General features: G+C 35.2%; 1 protein-coding gene across 7 annotated transcripts in view; it reads left to right on the top strand.

Annotated features, from left to right (window-relative positions):
* The window catches only part of BRD1 (bromodomain containing 1), a 72,798-nt gene extending 51,359 nt beyond the window's left edge, over positions 1–21,439 (top strand). For 4 of the 7 annotated variants that reach the window (XM_026840988.1, XM_026840992.1, XM_026840989.1 and 1 more), the window contains 6 exons: positions 9,172–9,307; positions 10,551–10,678; positions 11,451–11,486; positions 14,572–14,681; positions 17,067–17,221; positions 19,929–21,439. In XM_026840988.1, the coding sequence (XP_026696789.1) occupies positions 9,172–9,307; positions 10,551–10,678; positions 11,451–11,486; positions 14,572–14,681; positions 17,067–17,221; positions 19,929–20,112 (749 nt within the window). In that variant the 3' untranslated portion in view covers positions 20,113–21,439. Of the gene's footprint in view, positions 1–3,992; positions 4,222–9,171; positions 9,308–10,550; positions 10,679–11,450; positions 11,487–14,571; positions 14,682–17,066; positions 17,222–19,928 lie in introns of those variants that run through there. The other 3 variants (XM_026840991.1, XM_026840993.1, XM_026840994.1) reach the window with 2 other exon arrangements.
* The last annotated feature ends 770 nt before the right edge of the window (positions 21,440–22,209 follow it).

The following is a 22,209-nucleotide window of genomic DNA, read 5'->3' on the forward strand; positions in this document are numbered from 1 at the left end:
TGTTTTTAATGCGTAGCTCATTTCTTGGCCCAGGTTTGGCTTTCTAAAAAATAAAATGTCATAGTCCCTTATGTGCTTCATCTGTGGCATTTAACACTAATTTTTCTGTGGGGTGCAGATGGTAAACAGAGAACTGTGGGATTTATTGACAGTTTTAAAAAAAGATAGAGAATTAAGAGATCCACACTATGGTTATAAATGAACAACACACTTCCCATGGTGTTGGGACTGAGTATTGATGGCCTGCCTTCAAATTCAGTGGTTAGATATTATGAAGTCCCTTGTATCAGGTACATAATGTACCAGAGTTGATCATATCACCATTGTTTTTTACCTGTTTGGAACATCATAGAATAGGTTGGGTTGGAATGCACCTTGAAAGGTCATCTAGTTCCAACCCCCACATACTTGCCTACAGGTCTGATTTAAGAGATGGATGATCATAAAAATGAATCCAGTGACTCCAACACTAACTTCGGGCGCTGAACATGTCAAAAATATGGGTGAATTAGGGTTCATTTTACTGGAGGGAAACAGGTCCCATGGTATGACTGACTGCAAGATGAATTATGTCTCAGAAAAGGTTTGTGTGGTTATGTTTTCTTTTTTTTTTTTTTTGTTGTAGTTACATGCATAGAGGGAGGTCCTTCATAAAGAGTAGCTATGGTAGTACATACTCATTGTATCATACATGCAGTCCAATATTTTGGGAATTTTAATTGATAGCTCTCTTCTCTGTTTCCCATTGTAGTACCCAGACATAGTTTCTTTGGTGTGTAGAGGAAGTGTGCACATTAAGAAGCTATCCCATACAAAGAAACATGTATTAAGAATAAGTAAAATACTTGAAATGAGGTTGCTTTTGTTTTATTGGTACCAAAACAGTGTTCATTGGTCATGCTGCCACTTGGACTTCGTCAGGCCATGCTATCCTAACATGGTAATGCTCCCCCCACTTTCATTTTCCTTTCTCTCCACCTTCCTTTTTTTTTTTCTTCTTCCTTTACTTTTGCTTTTTTTTTTTTTTCCTCCCTCCAAAACTGTAATAATATAGCTGTCACTCAGAAATTACTTCTAACAACACGTCATTGGAAAAAAATGGAGACAAAGGCAGATGTTAAGAGCTAACCTTCAGCCAATAAAAATGTCTGAGTACTCCTGAGTTCTTTAAAAATTTCTTTTTTAAGATAAAAGTATTTTAGTTCTGAGGGACAAAAAAACATACTGTAGATTCATCTGATTTAGGTAAAGATGAGCCTTATTTTTGTTCATTGTGTTCAGTGCTGCCTAAAAACAGTACAGCTGGGTTGCTGTTTAATAGCCCTTGATTATCCTCACTTGGTAACACTTCAAGAACTGTTAGGTTGACTGTATTGAGCAGTGAAACATCTTGTTTTGTCTGCAGCTCCTTTCATTGAAGGCAGAAAGACAATTTTAGGGTTGCAAACAATTTTTTGTTAGGCTTGAATAAATTTTTAGTGTGATGTTGTGGTCTTTAAAAGGATTCAGACTGCACTTCAAAGACAGTGCAAGCTATTGTAGAAGGAGGCTGTCCCATGCCTATAGTAAGTACTGAATCTTTTACACTGAATCACTTGAAGTTTTCATCTCTGTGTGTGAAATACCTCTCAGCGTACATAAGGCCTGGAAAATTGGGTCCAAAAATGTAGCTGTGTACCTTAATGAAGTAACTGGCTAATTCGGGGACTTGCAGTCTACTGTGTTGTCCCCTATGTCATCTCAGGAGTGGCAGATCTCTGGTAAACATTTTTGCTTTCATCTTTTCTTTCAGGTGGCAACTTCAGTTTCAGTTTCTGTTCTCTGTCCCAGAATGAGACGCAAATTAAGAACTGATTTTTCTAAATAGCTGTAAAAGGCTTATGGTAAATTACTTGTTTCCTTTTTAATAGAGTAGGATTGCTGGACATTCTTACCTAAGCAAGTTCTGAAGTTCACCTGTCTGTTTCAATTGGATACCATGCCCCCACCAGTTGTGTTCTCACAATGACAGGGGAAACATTTACTTTCAAGGAAGGAAAAAAAAAAAAAAAAAAAGTGTTGGTAAAAGCTCTGTGTAAAATCCTTGAGATAGTAATTTAAGAAAAAGAAGCTAGTTCTATTTCGGAATAGCCTGCCTTTGTAGGTCCTGCTGAGCTGCTCTGAAAAACTGCTAGGCACTAGGTTTTTGATGCAATGTATTGATAGATAATTATCATGCTTTTTAATTATATAAGTTGACAACAAAAATAATCGATTTTGATTTAAGTTTTTAATAACTCTTAAATTTTCTTTAAATTTATATCAGGATTTGATAGGTGAGAAAATAGAAGTCTTCAGATGGAAAACGTATAAGGAAGTATTTTTTCTAAAACATCTTTACTGTTTGCATTACTGCATAATTCAGACAAAATGTTTGGGGAAAAGTATCTGATCTTATTTCCTCTTAAGTATTCTTTGCCAAGATAATTATAAGTAAATGGTCTTACTGATTATATTTCTTGGATCATTGTATTTCTTGGATCCTGAATGACATACCATTGATCTGTGTGTGAATCAGGCACTTAAATCTTGTATTTTACAATCATCTGTATGTGTTTTACATGTTACAAACTAGAGCTGACTAAATACATCACTTTGTAAAGTTAGTTTTAAATTCCTCAAGTTCTGTGCTTCACTTTTAAATGGCATTTTCTACTATACTACTACTGTCATCAGTCTTTTCTATACTGCTGGAAGAGCTGATACTCTAGAAAAAGTTCTAAAATGGTTTTTTTGAGAAACACTTCTGCTTGTATGCTCTTTTTTTTTTTTTTTTCCAGATTTTTGTGGAATGTTTTCAAACTTCTCCACTAGTGTTGCCTCCCACATATATATTTTAAAATGTTTTGAACAATAATCCTGCCATAAAGTGATCCTGTTATTATAATGCACAGAGCAACCAAAAATCCTTATCTTGGGGAAGCCGTAGTTACTAAATGTTGATTAGTTTTCTGTTGTGCAATTCAGATTCAGCTGTTTTAGCATGCATCTGATTAGCCTGATACACCTCTTATTCCCAGATTTAAAAGAAAATCAGTAGTTACAGGATGATTTCCTAAGCATTCTTTTGAAATATCAAACTCTGACTATTTGGTGAACCACCAAACTGTATTCATTATGTGTTACTTAAACCGACAAGATTAAGTTTTTCTGTTTAGGATCTTGAAAGCTGCTGCTGTTTAGCATGTAGGTTCCACGTCATGGGTTTACACTGAGCTGTCTTTGCTATCTTTGGCCATGACCAAATTTTAAGGAAATTTTAACAGCTTTATTTCCAAGGGCACTCTTCACGCTGAAATTCATCATCTTTGTGAGTAACTGGCTCCCAATTTGTCTGCATACTGAAGACTGTTTTAAGAACTCTGATGTGCTCATCATCTGTGTATCCTGAAAAGAGGGATTATATCTAATATTCTTACTGCACTACAGAATTTACTGTTAGAAGTAGACATTAGGGTTACTCCAAGGTTCACTTTTTAAAAACTTTGTGGATGCTTTCATATTGCTGCAATACGCCCATTTTCAAGGTTTGCGTATTTAAAAATACTTCTCATTATTTATTATTTTAAAGTATTCCTTTATCCTGTTTGTTCATACCTGTATTATATAAATCCTCCTAAATTAGGCTCATCCCCCTTCTTACTCTTACTGGAGGGATTTCTAGGTAAATTTCAAAACCATGTTCTTGATGTATATGGTGCACGTGGAGGTTGTATTCTGTGATTTCAATGATTTGCATATATTTTCTTTTTCAAGAAAGAGGACTGAATCAAAGTGAAACTTTTAGTCTTAGTTTTGCCCCTTTTGAAACTTTAGCTGAGTACTAGTGTTAGAATACATGGAACACTTGTATCATTCTCACTGTCTCTTGACACTGCTGTAAGGATGGCTTATTTATTTGAAAGCTCTGTTTCCTTTCAGAGAGATTTAATGGCTTTTTCACTGTCTTCCAGGTTCTCATATTAACTAATATCATGCTGGGTATTTATCTCTTTGGATCCTAATTATTTTCTGTTATCCTCAACATGGAATGGAATTCAATTAAATGATCATTTTGGAACGCAGAAAGACATTACATTTGAAGTAATTATTTTGGATCATGTTGGAGACACCAGCCATCCTTTAAACAAAAAAAAAAAAAAAACCAAAACAACTCTGTTGGAGGAAGTCTTTGACATATATGAAACTATGCTCTTCATTCAATATATTGCCCCATTTCCGTAAGTTAAAAAGTTGTACATGTTGTAGTATATGTGACACAAATTGGTCGCAGATTTTTACCAGTCCCAGCTTTCTTGCTCCCAGAACATACTCTGTGAGAGCAGATTAGTTAAGGATGTTCCATTTCCATCCTCTTCCCTTCCCCAAAAAACAGTCTAATCTTCCTTGGAGAAGTAAAGTGTACCAAAAAAAAGTTTACCTGTTTTTGTGCATTTATGTAGTTTTAATAAGAGAGACATTTTTCTTTTTCTTTAATATATATATATTTTAATGAAGATCATTGTCACTGGTGTTGGGTGAGTGCACAAGTCAGGACTTGATTAGTCCTTGCTTGGTAAAACGAACTGAAATAATGTTATGTAACTGCTGGTGCGCTGTATGCATTCTGTTTTTGAATGCAATCACTTTTTTTAGGGGTTGAAATTATTTAACACTTTTTATTATTTCTTAGCTCTTCAGCTGTAGTTTTAATACAGCACTTCATCTTACATTTGGTTATGCTTGGTTTTGCATCAAGCTATGCCTAATAAAAGTTTCAGTTGCTTTAGAGTAGTTTTATACAAGTTCTGCTTTTTGTCTCAACAGAACCACAAGATGCGATTGCAGTCTTTAATGCACAGTTCTGTATTCTGTGGCAGCATTTTGTACATTCATGGAGCATGCTGCTCCTTGGACTATCTTGAGTTCTCTTCCTTTGTCATTTTTTCCAAACTTCTGCTGTCTATTGATTTAGCATAGGCAACAAGGTTTTAACTTGCTTGATGTAGGTAGTCAGTTGAAGTTTTAATTGCAGTTTAAGAACAGACTGCTGCTGTTGAGAAGTTGTTGAAGTTTTTCCTGATAAATACAATTTTCAGTGAGAAACCTGAGAAGAAGTATCAAGCAGATCATCTTTGGCTTTTTTCTTCTTAGTTGTTTGTTAGCATTTCTCTATTTTTAAAATGGTTGTGTGTGTTAATATGCCATGATTGACATGACAGTAAACTTTTAATGTAAATTGCAGACTGAAGCTGAAGATTGGAAATGGCAGTAACCCTGCATTTAAAATTGATTGCTGACTTCACTGTTAGTGAATTACTTTTTAATGAAAAAGTTGAGTTCTGCCTCTGAGAGTGGACTGCTTTTTTTGAAGAAAGTTAAGAACACTGGAAAAATAAAAAGGAATCCTTCGCTAATGAAGGGGTTAGTTTGATGTTTGGGATTTTTTGAGGGGGGTTGTTCTCAGTCAGTGGTGTTGCTGAGGGGGTATGTGTAAGAAGTTAAGTACCTGACCTAATAAACTTTTTCTACACAACTGTGGAGAAGGCTCAGTTGATCTAATAAAATCATGGGCTTTTGGGAAATGTAAATGGCTCATAGGGGTATGTTGCAAGCTTACACAGGCTACTACTTCGCAAAAGCAGAATGCGTTAATTCTCCCATGTTTTGTTTTTTTTTTTATTTGACCTTCTTAGTAATATCTGTTGAGCCAATAAAATGCAAATTCTTTAAAGCAAATTGGGATCTTCTTTAATCTCAGTTATTCTAGTAGCTACAGGAGATTGAGTGTTTCTTGATTCGTGGAAAAGGAGTTTTGTAATGATCTACAAAACCAAATTCCCAGTTAGAGCATATCAATATAGTATAACTTTATATTTTACACATCAGTGATACCATAAAGCACTACCATTTTATTGCCTGGATTTTTCTGGCAAGTTACAAGGTCACTTGGGAACTCATGCATCTGTGACTAGATATGAGTGTGTTTTGTTTAGAATAAGCGTTGAGGTCTTCCATTCTTAAAATAAAGCCTATTCTTATAATTTTGAAAATTGGACTGTATAAACTTGAGTCTCACAAACTGTGTGAGCTCGTGTCGTTCAGGGTTTGATATTCAGGAAAATTACTCCTGCTGATGCCTGCATGTACTTTGTTTTTCATACTTCCACAAGCAAGAGAGAAATGTCTCTGAGAAGCTCTACATTCTTTTGCACTTTAGTATTCCTTATTTGTTAGAAAAGTTCTTTTTTTTTTTTTTCCCCACTGTTAGTAACCATTGTACAGATTGAAAAAACTGCGAACTGTAATCTTAAAAACCTACATTAGTGAATTAAAAGTCATTAAATTCATAATGTAGGTTATGTTTAAACGAGTGTGAGACTGGACTACCACTGCAGGGAGCTGTCTCCATTGCTATAGTTGCATGTTTCTGTTTCACCCCTTGTTTCTCAACATCAGCAATCAGGAAATCACATGGTTGCTTTGCCCACTAATAAGCAATAGAACAAGAGGGAATGGCTTCAAGTTGCACCAGGGAACGTTTAGACTAGATGATAGGAAGCATTTCTTTACAGAACAGGTTGTTAGACGTTGGAATGGGCTGCCCAGGGAGATGGTGGAGTCCCCATCCTTGTTGGTGTTTAAGAGTCAGGTTGACATAGCAGTGAGGGATATGGTATAGTTGGGAACTGTCAGTGTTAGGTTAATGGTTGGACTGGATGATCATCAAGGTCTTTTCCAACCTAGACAATTCTGTGATTCTGTGAAAACTAGTTCATTGCCATAACCACATATTTCTTGGTACTGGCATGGTGGCAGTGAGAAGTCATTGCAAGAGACTGAGAGCGCCAAAGTGTCCATTTCAGCGGCAGCACAATCATAAACTGATTGAAGCAATCAAAATGTGAAGTTACTCCCTATTTTTTTTTTGTCCTGGATATACATATACATAGAGAACCAATGTACATAAGAGATGCATGCATAGCCAAGTCATATTTGACATACATATGGTTAAACATTTTATACGTACTCTTACAAGAATAAACATATAGTTCCTTCCATTTTCTCAGTCCATTGGGAACTTGAGCTGTGCTCTGGTTCTGGTAGCAATAATTATTTGATCTATCTTTAAATTTAAAATATAATCCATGATCTAACTTATTTCTGCTGATAGCTGATTTATATTAGCTAGATGACTCAATGATGAGTATTGTGTCTGTGGCTTGTAGCAGGATGAAAACAAAACAGTTTCTACACCTCACTTGAAAAATAGGTCTGACAGGATATCTAAGAATAAAGAATAGTTATTTGCAGAGACCTAAGAGATCTTTTTATCTTTGCAGAATGTTTTTTCAACTTTTCATTGCAGATGCTATGTGAAGTGTACTGCAGTAGTTTATAGAGGAATTTAAGCTTTCTCATAAAGCGTACTCTGTTTTGACAGGTCTTTCAGTATAGTCTAGGATTAAATTTCTTAATCTCCAACTAGTTATACTTGCTGAGAATGAGAACAAGATTAATCAATAGCATGTAGTTTGGTACTTTAACACTCAAGACAATGCTGCCTTTATATTTTCTTTTCTCGGATAGAAAATCAAAGCAAATATGGGAGTTACAAAACATTCTCTTAAATTAATGTTCTACAATGTCAACTAAATGACAATTAAAGAGAATGCTTATCTGTAAGTCTTTAAAACCGTTGAATATATTATTCTTTTTCTCTCAAAAATCTAAAATTGTGTTGATAATCCAAATGGAAGGTCTCCTGGGTGTGGAGGGGGAAATCCCTTAAATCACTGTGTGTAAATGCCTTGAAATATGACTGAATCGTACAAAGTAACTTGCTAAGCTCAAGTTCCTTTGTTGTCAGCCTTCTTTGCAGAGGTCCTTGTAGCAGACAGACTGGAAGAATTAGAACTTAATAAAGGGAGTAAATGTCTTGTAGTATAACGCTCTATGAAGAGGCACGTGAAGTTACATAAGCCTATTTAACTAACTATGCCTGAATGAACAAAGATCATGATGACCTTTAAGACTGGTAATAGGACGACTGGGATGAGTAACTCTTTCTTGCGTTGTGAGAAGCATGCTGGTCATATGCCTTAAGTTAACTTACTTAACGTTAACTTACTGTAAGGAAATAGATGTCCTTAGAATTGAATTTGTGTTAACGTTTTGTTCTCTTTGCAGTCTGCAGCTTGCAGTAGCAATTGCAGGCTAGTGCCATTGACTATAGCCAGTTCATTTCTGTTTATACTCTTTGAGTCCATGTTAGATTCTTTCTTTTTTAGCCATTTCCATATACTCGCAACCCCCCCTTGTGAAAGTCTTCAGAACGCTATCTTAAACCTCTTTATTTGTCTCTTTAATCAATGGCCTATAATGACCAGATAAGAACTGTACTGTTTGTGAATTACCAAATCCAGAGCAGGATTGGTGGCAGCCCATCAAATTGGTACTTATAATATAAAAGCCTTTTTTACGTTTTCAGTACAATTACAAAATTAAAATATAATATCCTTGGATGTATATAAACTTGTTCCAGGGGAAGGATAGTCAAAAATAATATACCCATTATTGACTGTTGATCACAGAAAACAGACAAAATAATGTCACTCTGAATTTACTAAAATGGAAAAAATTCAAAGAAGAACTAGAAAGCATCAGGAGGGAATCCCTACCGCTCTTTACTTCCAGTGTTTGAAAAGGATTTTGAGTATTTCTTGACTTAGGATTGTAACATTGTATTCAAATGAGTGTTGTGTTGACTTGGTAAAACCTCCCGGCTTGTTACTTTTTTTTTTTTTCCCCTTGTTTTTTCTACCCAGCCTCTGCAGCCTGCCTGTCAATAGTTGGAAACATTAAAAAACTGATTTGATACTCCATTTTACATTTTCCATATTATAATCTTAACTTTTTTTAATGTCACCTAAATACCTATCCTACCTTAAAATCTCGACTACAGGAACTTCCTATTTAGAATACTGTGTTTTGAAATGAAATACTTTTTTAATGTTCATGTTCTTTCTTTTTCGTCACACCAAAATACTTGAAGTACAGAACAAATAAATACAGTGTGTAATTACAAAAAGTTGTTAATGCAAATGGTGTGGTTTCCAGTTTGACACAGTTTATTCTTGTATTATGTTGTAGGTCTGTCAAATGGTTTTGGAGATGGAAGTAATGAGAGAGCATTAGATGATACTCCGGGAAGAAAAGTTGAACCTCGTCGCCGCTGTGCATCAGAATCTAGTATTTCATCTAGTAACAGTCTTTTGTGTAACTCAAGGTAAAACTGTAAATCTGAAAGATAAATTTAATAGACCAACATTGGAGGATTGCATACATTTTAGAAAAAATAGTGCATTTCAGTTTTCTCAATTGTGTGTCAAATCTGAGACACCTTTCAGGATTGCTAGTATTATCCTTTTGTTGAATTCGGCTTATTGCAGATCTGGGCAGTTACACTTTATACTTGACTACGCTTCTCTTGCTTTGTGTAGGTACATGTACATATTTGTGCATATCTTGTTTTAATTACCTTCCTAATCTTGAATGCTAAGAATGAATGTGTTTATTTTGGTGAGAGGTGGAGAGAAGCAATTTCCAAAGCAGACTTGTATGTAGGGAAGGTAAATTAAGTAGCTGTGGAACTGTAGATGATCAGTCTGTGATTTGGATTACCGGCTAGTTACTGCAGTAATAATAGTACCTGTACACCAACTATTGACTTTCTCTTTGTGAACTCTGTTGTTAAAGATAGGAATGTCAGAATGGTCACCTCTGTCACCAGTGATAAATAGTTCTCCATCACCAGTGGTGCACAGCTTCCAAAAGCACACTAGTCTCTGTGTAAAAGGTAGCTGTCTCCAGTCCTGGGCTATGAGGATGGGGTATACAGGAATATAGGGCAAATCTGTTAAAGAAGAGAAAAAAAAAAAGGTATTAAACTGTTTAAGGGAATGGTGTTAAAGCACTCATGTCAAACAGGCTTTTAGAAACAAAGAGAATTTAATATCGCATCCCTTGTAAATGTGTTATATTGAAGATAATAATTGCTGTTCAGATTTTGTGATCTCTTAGACAACTCAAGTGTGCAGAGAAAAAGAATTCCTATTTTGGGTATAGGCATTCCACAACTGAAAGACTTGAATTTGTAGTGAAAAATGAAAGAAAATAATTGTGTTTCCTATGTAGTGGAACTGTTGGACCAGAGGGAACATTTTATCATTCGGACAGTATCCATTGTAACATTGGAGACAAAGTAGCTTCTCTCATTGTGCATGTATAACCTGTACAGCAGTCAAGGTGCATCTGCATACTGTTGGTCTTCTGATAACCAGGCAATTCTGGGCATGAAAATAATCTGGGGTTTTGGCTTTTATGTTGTTTATGTTTGTTGCATAAAATTTGTTAGAGCTTGCTGCTCTGATTTGACCGTGTACTGATTAATTTTAAATGCTTTTTCAAAGTCTTGATTTACAGTGAACATTAAATATCAAGTAATCGTTTTAACACTATTTTTTTAATAGTTTTAGCCTGCCAAAGTGTGGCAAAGGTAAACCTGCACTTATACGAAGACACACACTGGAAGACCGAAGTGAATTGATATCATGTATTGAAAATGGAAACTATGCCAAAGCAGCAAGAATTGCAGCTGGTAATTATGAATAATCTGTTCTTAAGAATATTGTATAACTATAAGAATATTATATAAATATAATTTTGTCCATTTATTTGATAAATTCTAGCATTTTTATTTTTGCTGCTGAAATACATTAAGCATTCTGAAAATGGTGTTGATAGTGATTTCTGCTTTGGACTCTAATTTAAAGACTTTGAAAAGAGTAGTACCTGTTCTTGTTTTTTTGATTAATAATTGGTATTTAAAGTGATCAAGCTACTCTAGTAATACAAGTGAAACTTGGCCTGAAGTACTATTGTAGTTCTGTCCATCCTTTTGTTTGTTCAGCTTGTTGGGTTAGGGTTTACTACTCCTATACTATTCTGCATAAATTTGCTGACAGATAAGTAAGACATGGTCTGCTTTGATTACAGAAAAATTTGGAACTGGAAAGAAGTGGAAATTTGTATGAATGTAGAGGATAGCAATTTACCAAATTTTAGGGAAATAATTATGTTCTGTTGATATGTTTTCCACCTGTTTCAATATTTTAATTGCATTAAAGATTTAAGTAGGTCATCTTTTCTGCAAGTACTGTTTGTTTAATGCAGTGCTCCCACGCTGAAGTTAGGCATCAGCCTTGCAGTGTCTAACAGGCCTTAGTGTCTGACTTTACAACTTTTCTTCCCCTCATCCTGGGGGTGTTCCTTGTCCAGACCATCTCATGTCTTTCTAGTGCTTTTATCTTTGTTTGCCTTAGTCTGTTCTTTTCTCCCCATGTGATCAGTTTTGTTTTTCTTTCTTGCAGCTAATCCATTTTCAGCTACTGCTTCATTACTCTCAGTTTTAGTATCTTTATCATCTGTGGTGAGCTCTTATACAGGACATAACCTTTTCCATTTGTTTTTCTTACTCTGTCCTTAGATAGTCCTGTATTTAACACTTTCCACTTAGGATTCCTGTGCCTGTTTTTTCAGAACTCTCCTTGATCTCTCTTTCTGTTCTCAGATACATTCTACAGCTGCATAAGAGTAGGAGTGAATGACATTTAACAACATTATTTTATTTATTACTATATATTCTGTCTAATTTAAGCTCTCCTGACTGCCTTCTGCACCCTGTTACCTCAGCAGATCAAGAAGAGAAAATAAGTAGGAGTGAAGTTAAAAGTCCTTAACGTTCTGTGCATAACTGGAATTTTACCATTTTTTACTTTTGTTAGTAAAATTCCAGATTTTACAAAGAAACTTAAATAAGGAGGTGTTCATTTGTGGCAAAATGTCTCTAAACAGTTCTGTTTGACAGATATATATGCTTTAGAAACAGTGCTTATGGTTATGCTGGTTTTAGGTCCAAGGAATATCTTGTTTCTACTTACAGGATGCTGTCTCAGAACCTATGGTATGTTGTAACATTGCACTTAGGATGGGATGCTGTTTTTCAGTGATTAATGGATGCAATCATTGTACACTGAAATATGTTAGTTGAAGCTTAAACAATGTTACAAAGATTGCTGTTGAAATCACAAAGTGAAGTGTGCAAGTTAGGGCATGCTGTTTTCTGTAATACTGCTGTCACGTTCAGCATTTTTACCTTGTGATGCTGAGGTATGCTTTGGAACCAGGTCCACTCAGTGTACTGGACAAGTTAAGACTATTACAGAAAACTGTATTCTGTACTGAAATATGGAGATTATATTGAGATATAAATACAGAGGATGAATTAAAGGTTCAAAAGTGATTCAGAATTCTAACTTCTGGTCCTTCAACTTGTAGACTCAGTAGGGTTTTCTTGTCTTTTAAATAGAATTACCTGTATGTAATAGCTTGTTGTCCTTTGTGTGCAAGAGCACTGGAAGATGAATAGACACATTCTATGAGTGGTTTTCATTAATAGCTGCTCTCTACAGACAGACACATACTGAGGTTTGTAGGCCTTGGATTTCTTTATAGGGACAGGAAGTTACTGCGCCGAAGTGGCAATGTGTTCTTCTGCCTGTCCCTCCTGAACTCTTGCCCAGTCCTTTTCTTGCTTATTTCTTGTTCTCTGATCCAAGATTCTTACCAGCTCTCCTGTTCATGGGCTCCCTCATGCTTTTTGTCCCATTTTCAATTCTCTGTCCAGTTGGTTGATCCACCTTCTTGTCAGATTGCCTGAGTGTATTATACTTGTGCGTATTAACATTAATATGGCTTTTAATGAGAAAGCAAAAAATGTCCTACTGTGATCTCTCCAAAAAGACATAGAAAGAAAATAAAATAGTAAATAGATTTAGTAACTGTTTTTCCAAGGTAATGTAATTCAGTAAGAAATAGTATAAATAAGACATTTTTATGGTTTCATGTAATGGAAGCCACTAATTAAAGATACCTGTAAAGCCTGATGGGATTGATGGCAGAGATCTCTGTTTTCTTTAGGAGATTTGTTCAAGGTCTTAAAGACACTGGAAAAATCATATTTATTTCTCTTTCTCCTATGATACCTACTCCTATAATAGAACCTATAACCACTTTTATCTTCAAAAACATTTAACATCTTTGTAGTGGCAAACTAGTACGAATTACTGCATTTTGATAATGTTAACATAGTCGTGAATCTCTAAAGTTAGACTTCCAATGAAGTATTTTCTTGAAATGCTGATGCCATTATATAGTAAAAATAAAATATAATTGAAAGGATTGGCCTATGGGTGAAAATAGACCTAGAGTATATTGTAAAGAATGATTGACTTTTTTGTGTTGTGATCACCTTGAACACTTTTTCCTTGCTATTTCTTCTCTTACAAAGTCTGAAACGATTTTTTTCCCCAGTACTTCTTTTGTGATGTTGAGATAGAATTTGTATCTGCATGTCACATTTCATTATAAACAAGCATTGCCCATCATAAATAGGAGCAGATTAGGAAGAATTGAGGAATAAATTGTATTTTGGCAAATAGAGAGCTACTTCTATCAAGTATTGCCATACTGCTAAAAAAAAGTGCAGGTGCAACCACTGAACAGTATTTTGGTACCACGTTTCCCTGTACAACAAATGCCGCTTCATCTTTACATCTTATGAAATTTCACTATCTTCCTCCTACTTTTCCCCCCCCCAAGTCTATCTTGAGGGGATAACTTGCTGTCTTTTGCCCATTCTCTTGACTGTCCCTCTGTATCTAGGGGGCCAACTGCAGTTCTGGTTTACTGAATGGCTTAAACCTTGTCTCATGCTTCAGTCCAATGCTGAGCAACAGGGAAGAAGACAGGATACTGATAGAAGCAACAGTAACAAAAACTCAGTTTTCTTTTCTGCTACCTCCTGAGAAGGAAAAACCCACTATTGCAGCTGCTTCTTTTGAACCCTTTTAGTCTTTTTGAACTTCACTGCAGCAAAGTGCTAGGCAGAGAGACCAAGAAGGCTGATTAAAAATAAATAGAAATTGAAATGCAGATTAGAATTTATGCATAAGAATAGAAAGCTATACCAGGCAACCATTTTAAATTATCAGTGCTAATCCTGCTATGGATATCAAACACCTTGGAAACATACCATGCAACTTACATCTTCAAGACCATTGTCTCTTTGATAGTATTGTCATCATAGTTTCAAAAGAAACTGGTTATTTGGAGTACCATAATTTTATTCTTTCTTTTGAGCTTTTTCAAAGGGAAGGAATTACTAGAATTTCCTTTCTGAGTACTAAGATCTTTTATGATATGCTCTTTCTAGAAGTGTCTAAAAATTTCTTTATCTGTAGGTGTGGATTAAAGTACTAGTATTGTTTAAAGTGCTGTTATGAACATTACCTGCTTTTTATTGGTACGTGCATGAAATGTGGTATTGGTATTTGAATTATAATTATCATGAGATATTCATGAACTGCAGATATGTCTGAGGTTTCATTCTTTAACATTTTAATTTTATATTTAATTATTATTTGTTCTTAGAAGTTGGGCATAGCAGTATGTGGATTTCAACTGATGCTGCAACATCTGTTCTTGAGCCTCTAAAAGTAGTATGGGCCAAATGCAGTGGATATCCCTCTTACCCAGCTCTGGTAAGTAAGCTTCCTATCAGTACACTAGTGATACTGTTTCTGGTCTGAAAATATCAATGTGTGAGTTTAATTGATAAATTCCCATTCAGATAGAATGAAGTAGACTATTCCGCCTTCTCTTCCATGCATCCAGTTTGTAAAAGGATTGCAGTATCAGATGTTGAGTCAATCTCTATTACCCTACACATCTTTTGAGATGTACAATACCTGTTGTCATGGTTTAACCCCAGCTGGCAACTAAACACCACACAGCCTCTCACTCACACTTCACCAGTGAGATGGGGAAGACAATCAGAAGGGTAAACGTGAGAAAACTCACGGGTTGAGATAAAGCCAATTTAATAAGTAAAACAAAAGCTGCTCACACACAAGCAAAGCAAAACAAGGGATTCATTCCTCAGTTCTCATTGGCAGGCAGGAGTTCAGCCATCTCCAGGAAAGCAGCGCTCCATCATGCATAATGGTTACTTGGGAAGACAAGCTCCATCACTCCCAATGTCCCCCCCTTCCTCCTTCCCCCAGCTTTATATGCTGAGCATGACATCATATGGTATGGAATATCCCTTTGGTCACTCGGGGTCAGCTGTCCCAGCTGTGTCCCCTCCCAGCTTCTTGTGCACCCCCAGCCTACTCGCTGGTGGGGTGGTGTGAGAGACAGAAAATGCCTTGGCTGTGTAGGCACTGCTCAGCAGTAACAAAAACATCCCTGTGTTATCAACACTGTTTTCAGCACAAATCCAAAACGGGCCTCAAACTAGCAACTATGAAGAAAATTAACTCTATCCCACCCAAAACCAGCACACCTGTCTCAGTAGGCTTTTACAATATATATTATTGGTTAAACGATCAACTGACATCTTGTTAGTGTTAGAACTATAAGATATTTTTTTCTGCAAAATGAGTATAAAAATATTCTGATTCTGCAGTTCATTATAGAAACAGAAAACTTGGTAGTGTCAGAATAAATTGAATGATTGTACTGGAAAATTAAAGCTGTTGTGCAGGTGTTATTTTAGGAGAAATACACGCAGTTCTATTTCAGTCAAAGTTTGCAGAGAAAATGTCATTGATAAAGTGTTTGGCTTCAGGCATTTGGGGTTACAGAAACAGTTTGTGTACTTGGTTTGTATAATATACTTGATTTATGTAATAGACTGGACAGTCATGACTGTTTTAATATGTGTGTGCTGGAGACATCAGGAAATGTAATCATACAGAGTCAAGTTAAAACCTGTGGAGGTGAGATTCAGAGCACTTAAGTGCCTTCAGTGTGTGACTTGAACACCATTGGGTCAGATGCTGAAAATTTGATGATTTGATTGTCTCTTGAATGGTTTTAGCACTTCAGTGTTAGATTTAAGCTGATCATGACCAAAGGGCTTCTTTTCTGACCAAAGGGCTTGCTTTCTGCCCACTTCTTTATGTCAGCACTGGTGTTTCTCTGCGTGTGAAGAGTTGATTGAGGAATTAAACCTCACTCAAGAGAAGAAAGTTGTTCTGCTTTCTACGAACTCCCCACTGTGTTAGCTTTCTGTTGGTTTAGTTCCTGTAATCAGTTTACTGAAGATTAAGGATGGTGCCAGTGTGGATGCTGGAAGAGCAACAGGAGTTTGTAGGGTGGGAGATGGGTGGAACAGACATGGGGTAACATATCCCCTCCTTGTTAGAGCACTTGATAATACTGTGATCTGCCTACAAAGGACTTTTTCCATCAGTTTGATTAGTTTAATGTTAGCAGCATTTTTGCCACTCCCCCAACTTTTGTTTACAAAGAAATTGTGACTCTAACTGCATGTTTTGCAGAAAACTGAGTCATTAAATTGGATATGCAAGATACTTGAAAGAGACTTCTGATTTATTGTTTTCTGTTTGGGTGGTTTTCATTGCTTAGAGATTTTTTTTCCTCCAGATTTTCAGTGTGGAACTTGTATTTTGCAGAAATAAATAGCTATACCTTAACATAGGTTGTTTCTTTAAGGTATCTGAAATTCAAACCCCCAAATTTGAGGCCAGTTACAGCTTTTAGAAACCCTGGTTCAACTTTTTCCTTCTGAAACCTGCTTGTCATTCTGCTGAGTTGTACAAAGTGGAATTTGGATGTGATTTTAAGAACAACTGATGTGGGTGAAAAATGCTCTAGAGATAGGGTTTGGGGTTTTGGGTTTGGTTTTTGTTTTTTTTTTTTTCAATTAAAATCTATAGCCGTCCCTCCACTGTGCCTATTCAGTTTATGTCAAGAAGTTACCTAAGTGTGTAGCACAAAGCCAATTTATATGTAGTGGCTGTTTATGATTCTCTTTTCCCATTAACTTTATTTGTAATACCTCCTGAAAATAAATGATGTAGTTTTAAAAATTGGGAACTGTCCTTTCTTCTGTTTTATAGATTATTGACCCTAAAATGCCTCGTGTTGCTGGTCATCACAACGGTGTTACTATACCAGTGCCACCTCTGGATGTGCTGAAAATTGGAGAACAAATGCAGACCAAATCAGATGAGAAACTATTCTTAGTACTATTTTTTGACAATAAAAGAAGTTGGTATGTTGTTGAATGTATTGTTTGATGCAGTGACTTAAAATTTTAAAAACCTTTAGTCTAGAAGAAAATTGAAACATTATCATTCCTATGGAAGTATCAACTGTAATGTTAAAATCTCATGTTTGAGTCTGTTCTTGGACCAAGGCATATCATCACTTAAAGATGCCTTTTTGTGGTCAGTTTGGAAGAAAATAATATAAGTAATTAATTAGTCTTTTGGTTTAATTTACAAGATGGTTTCATTTACTGACCTGAATAAATTGCTTCTTTGGCTAAACAGTTTTTTTTAAGGTAACAGTCTTTAGTATTTATCTGTATCAGCCTTCATCACTGCTTTCCTAATGACAATATTTTTTTTTCCACAGTCTGCTCAAGTGCATTTTCTTTAAACTTTTAACCTCTCTTGTTAAATGCTTTATTAACACTCTCATCTGAAGTTCTTAGCCCTTTCTAAGTTTTTTCATGAAACCTTCCCTTTTTCCATTTCTTTCGGTATCAGCAATATGCTGTGTGGAGCCTGAAGGGATAATTCACACAATAAAACATTCTCTTCTGCTTTCACTAGCTCTTTTTGATTTGGATTTTTTTTTGTTAGTTGGGGGGATTTATTTTTGTTTGGTTGGATATTTTGCTAGAAAAGGTATGGAAGCTTTTAATTACCTCTCTTTCTTCCTTTCGTCAAATAATGTATTTATTTCCTGTGTTCTTAATACCCTTTATTTCTGGGTTTCCACATGGGTCAAGTTAGCTTTAAATCTTTTTATGTCTCGGTTTTATTCTTGAATTTGCTTACATGTTCAGATCTCATTTCCCTCTTTAGCTGATCATATGTGATGTCTAGAAATGCTTCCATTCTCCTGACTCTCTCTGTCCCTCTACACTATCACCTAAATAATTTTTGCCTGAAATATATAACTGATTTGCTTTTCTATCCCCTTAAATCCTTTGGCATAACCAGTTCTTTAGCTTGCACTCTCTGTTCTTCAGTTCTTAATTAATTGGTACTTCTTCATGATCTTCTTTGTTCAGTTGTGCAGGACTCCATGAGATCCTGCATTCTTCTGCCTTTGTTCATAGATAAAATCCAGATTTAAATATACTCAATATTTTGTTTTTCATTTTTCTCTTACTGGTATCACAAATATCCCTATCCACTTTCTTAATTGCTCTGATTGTTTCTGATCTTGGGAGTTCTCTGTAGCTTAAAACTTTCTGATTTGTTACCATATGGAGGTGGTCCTAAATCTTGCAAATACTATGCAAAGCTGTCTCTAGCAGATGCATAGATGGACAGGAAAGGCTAAATTCTTTTCCAGCACCTTTCCTCTCTTCTCCTCTACTCCCCCCCCGCCTTTTATTTTGGTAATGGTTTGTTTATCCTGATTATCTTGGTCATTTTGGCACTCATCATCCTAACTCACTTTTGTCTCTTTTACTCCTGAACCCACATCTGTGATTTTCATTCGCTTGCAGGTTATATGTCATCTTAAGTCCATGATACCAGATTCTATCACCTATGGATTACCTTTTCAAATAGTGATACTTGTTTCTTCTCCTACGCCCCTTGCATCTGGAGGACTTGGCAAGCTTTCTGTTAAAATTACCTTCTTAAAACTTCCCTCTGATCTCTATTAAAACTGATAATGGTTAGACTGCTGCTTATCATGATGATGTAACTGTTCTTTACTGTTCTGTCTGTATCCTTGTACTGACACTTCTTTGGTTTCAGTGTGTGTGCTCAATACAATAGAGTTGTAGTTTAGAATGCTTTAATAAAAAGTATTTCAAGAGACAGTTTCATTCGGTAAAAAAAATAATCTTTGAATAAAATGTTTTATATCAGCTTTTAATGTCTGATTTGCAGATGGTTCAGCTCCAAATGGACTTGCAAACTGAAGTTTTTTAACAGAAGCATGGCTTCTGCCATTTGCAGGATTGCAACACTAACATCCTTTAATAGATAATTCATTAGTTGACTTAATTTTTGTTTTCTTTAATACTTGTAATTTAAGAAGACAAGATTAAGAAACATTTATAGAAATGAATGAATTTATACTTTTTAATTAAATATATAGAATGTTTTTCATTTAACTAGAAGAATGGAGTGTAAAGGTTTTTTTTTTTTATTAGCACTCCTCTATGCCCCACAGTTAATGATATTCATGTAGCTTGAAATGGAAAAGTACTCCGAATAATGAGTTAGTGGGACTTCATACTGCAGGGTAGAAGGGTACTGAGCAGGAATTCCTTGACAGTTTGGATTTCCCCTAAAGATCAAATTGAGATGTCTCAAATGTAAGGCAAAAATTCATCTGCCAATTCCTTGTAATAATGAAAGAATAGAGTGAAACAATACTGTGTCAAGTGGATCTTGAGTTACCTTCATTATTAGTTGCTCTGCCTGTTCTTAAACTAAACTGCATCAGTATTTCATGCTATTCTTTTTTCAATCGATACTTAATCTTTAAATAAGCATTATTGAATTGGAATGTATTCTTTGTTTTTGGAAGAGGCTTTCTTAATATTTCATGTTCTTTAAAATATTTAAGGCAAGTAAGTACTGTCTTAAAAGGAATTGTATCACTTTATTTAAGATGCTAAATCTGATCTTCCATATGAGAAACACAGTATAGCAGCCCTGACATTTCTGGACAAACTTCTTGATTTTATTCTGTATTTAACATACTTATTTTACACTTTCATACAGGCAGTGGCTTCCTAAATCCAAAATGGTTCCCCTTGGGATAGATGAGACCATAGACAAGTTAAAAATGATGGAAGGACGTAACTCAAGCATACGAAAAGCAGTAAGAATTGCTTTTGATCGTGCTATGAATCACCTGAGTAGAGTCCATGGAGAACCAGTCAGTGACTTCAGTGATATTGACTAACAGAAATTCTACCAAGGCATGAAAAATACCACACAGACTTGAACTGTACTAATGAACCTCTTTGTCTAAAAGAATGTATTGAAGATACAACCCCTTAATTGTTCATTCAGTGGCTGAGTTCTGCAAACTTGAAATAGTTGAGCAATTCTTCTAAATCACCATTGCCATATTGATTAATGATTTTATCGTGTTGTAGTTTGGAGGATTTTCCACTAAACCTGTTAAAATGTCTTGTTCATAGTGTTCATAATTGTACATAAATGTATATTCAACACTTAACTTATTCTGATTTTAGAAGTAGTTCTTTAATTCCTTTTATAATTTTGCTGGGGAGGGAGTTGGTATTTGTTTCCATGCTTTCTACTTTTTTCTCTCTTTCTTTCTGAGGTTAAATTACCTAAGCACCATCTTCCAGCTTAAGGTGTTTAGTGGATCTTAAAGCCTAATATCAAAATGACATCAAATATATGTTTGCCTAAATCATATACAATATGGTGCTGCTTGTATCATTTCTTCCTTGGTCTGTAGCTTCTGAAAAAGACTTCTGAATGTTTGTGTAAATCGTTGCTCTTTGCACAAAGTACCACATATTTAAGATTGATGTAAATTTACAATTACAAATATGTATTTTAAGAAAGGAAGTTGCATTATTTTGGAGGGTACTTTGTGAGAAAGACATCAAGAAAAAAATTATACTATGTACATCACTTGCAAATCACCAAAAACACTCCATTGTTGCCCAAAATAACTTAAGATTGTTTTTGTTTTGAACAAACCTGGCTTAAAGCCTGCAAGCACATTATTTCTTTCAAAACCATATCCCATTTATCTCCCATTGATTTAATTTTGTTGATATGTGTGCCTCCCTGTGTTTTATTTATTGTAGAAAATGTATTAATTTGCTTTATAATGAAAAATAAAATTGACAAATATATTGATATGCATTTTTATACAGGCACATGAGAAGACAACTTGCTTTGGGAGAAAAATGTATTGGAAATTGTATAAAATAACTCGATGGTTTGTGTGTAATTTGATTTTTTTGTAACTTGTAATCTTTTGTTTCCGATGAGGGGATTTATGTAACTTTTAATTTAGAACACTTTGGTAGCAATAGAAACTTTGGATACATTTTTGTATGGTACATGTGATGTATATAGAATTAGTACTTTATTTTTATTTTTAAGAAGTAAAGCATTATGTTTGGGCAGGGGGAAGAAGAAGGGTGGGTTTCCAGAACTGCATTTTTATATTAAAAAAAAAAATAAAGTCAAGATATTGATTGTTGTAGCTACTTTATTCCTACCTTCACTGAGATACTGAATTTGTAACAATGAAAATGGCAAGGTATGTTTGCAATGTGATTTATAATGACTCCATTATTTATAAATGCACTGTGTTTGAACTCTTTTTTGCAGTGATATCTTAAATACTGTACCAAGTTATATAATATGAAACACCAAATAATGCATATGAATGCACGAAGTATTTATGCCCAGCTTTTTTATAAAGGATTAGCAAATACAGCAAAACCAATACTTTTGAAATCTTTTTTTAAAACTTCATTGAATAGCATACTTCATTGTTAAACCTGCTTGAATCTTTATTTTAAAGGGACAATTACTTTTTAAATAGTTTTTAATGTTTTTATTCTCTATTGTTTGTAATACCCCCTTAGAAGCTTGAAATAAAATTTCTTTCTCAACTGTTAATTTTGTCCTGAATTTAGCCCCTGAGATTTTGCTGTAGTGCCCATTTTCTTACTCCATGACAGCTGCTACAGAGGCACTAGTTCAAGAACCTGATTGCTTTCTTGCTGTGGCATGAAGTGCCGTCCTTACTGAGCCCTCTGCACGGTAGGTATTCTAGATAGGTAGACTAGCTGAGACCAGTTACCTTATAATGGACTCTTAATAATTACAGAAATGAGCTGGGTAAATTCACAAATGATCAAGCAAATAGTTTTCTCAGTCTTGACAAGAAACAGAGCTTTAGGGGGAGTAGCAATGGCCGGGACCCCGTAAGGACCTTCACTGAATTGTGCTGCTGTCGTATAAACAACAGCCACATCATGTAGAAAAATGAATATTTGATTTT

The sequence above is a fragment of the Athene cunicularia genome (assembly GCF_003259725.1).
Source record: "Athene cunicularia isolate RWA chromosome 1 unlocalized genomic scaffold, athCun1 chr1_part2, whole genome shotgun sequence".
Lineage (NCBI taxonomy): Eukaryota > Metazoa > Chordata > Aves > Strigiformes > Strigidae > Athene > Athene cunicularia.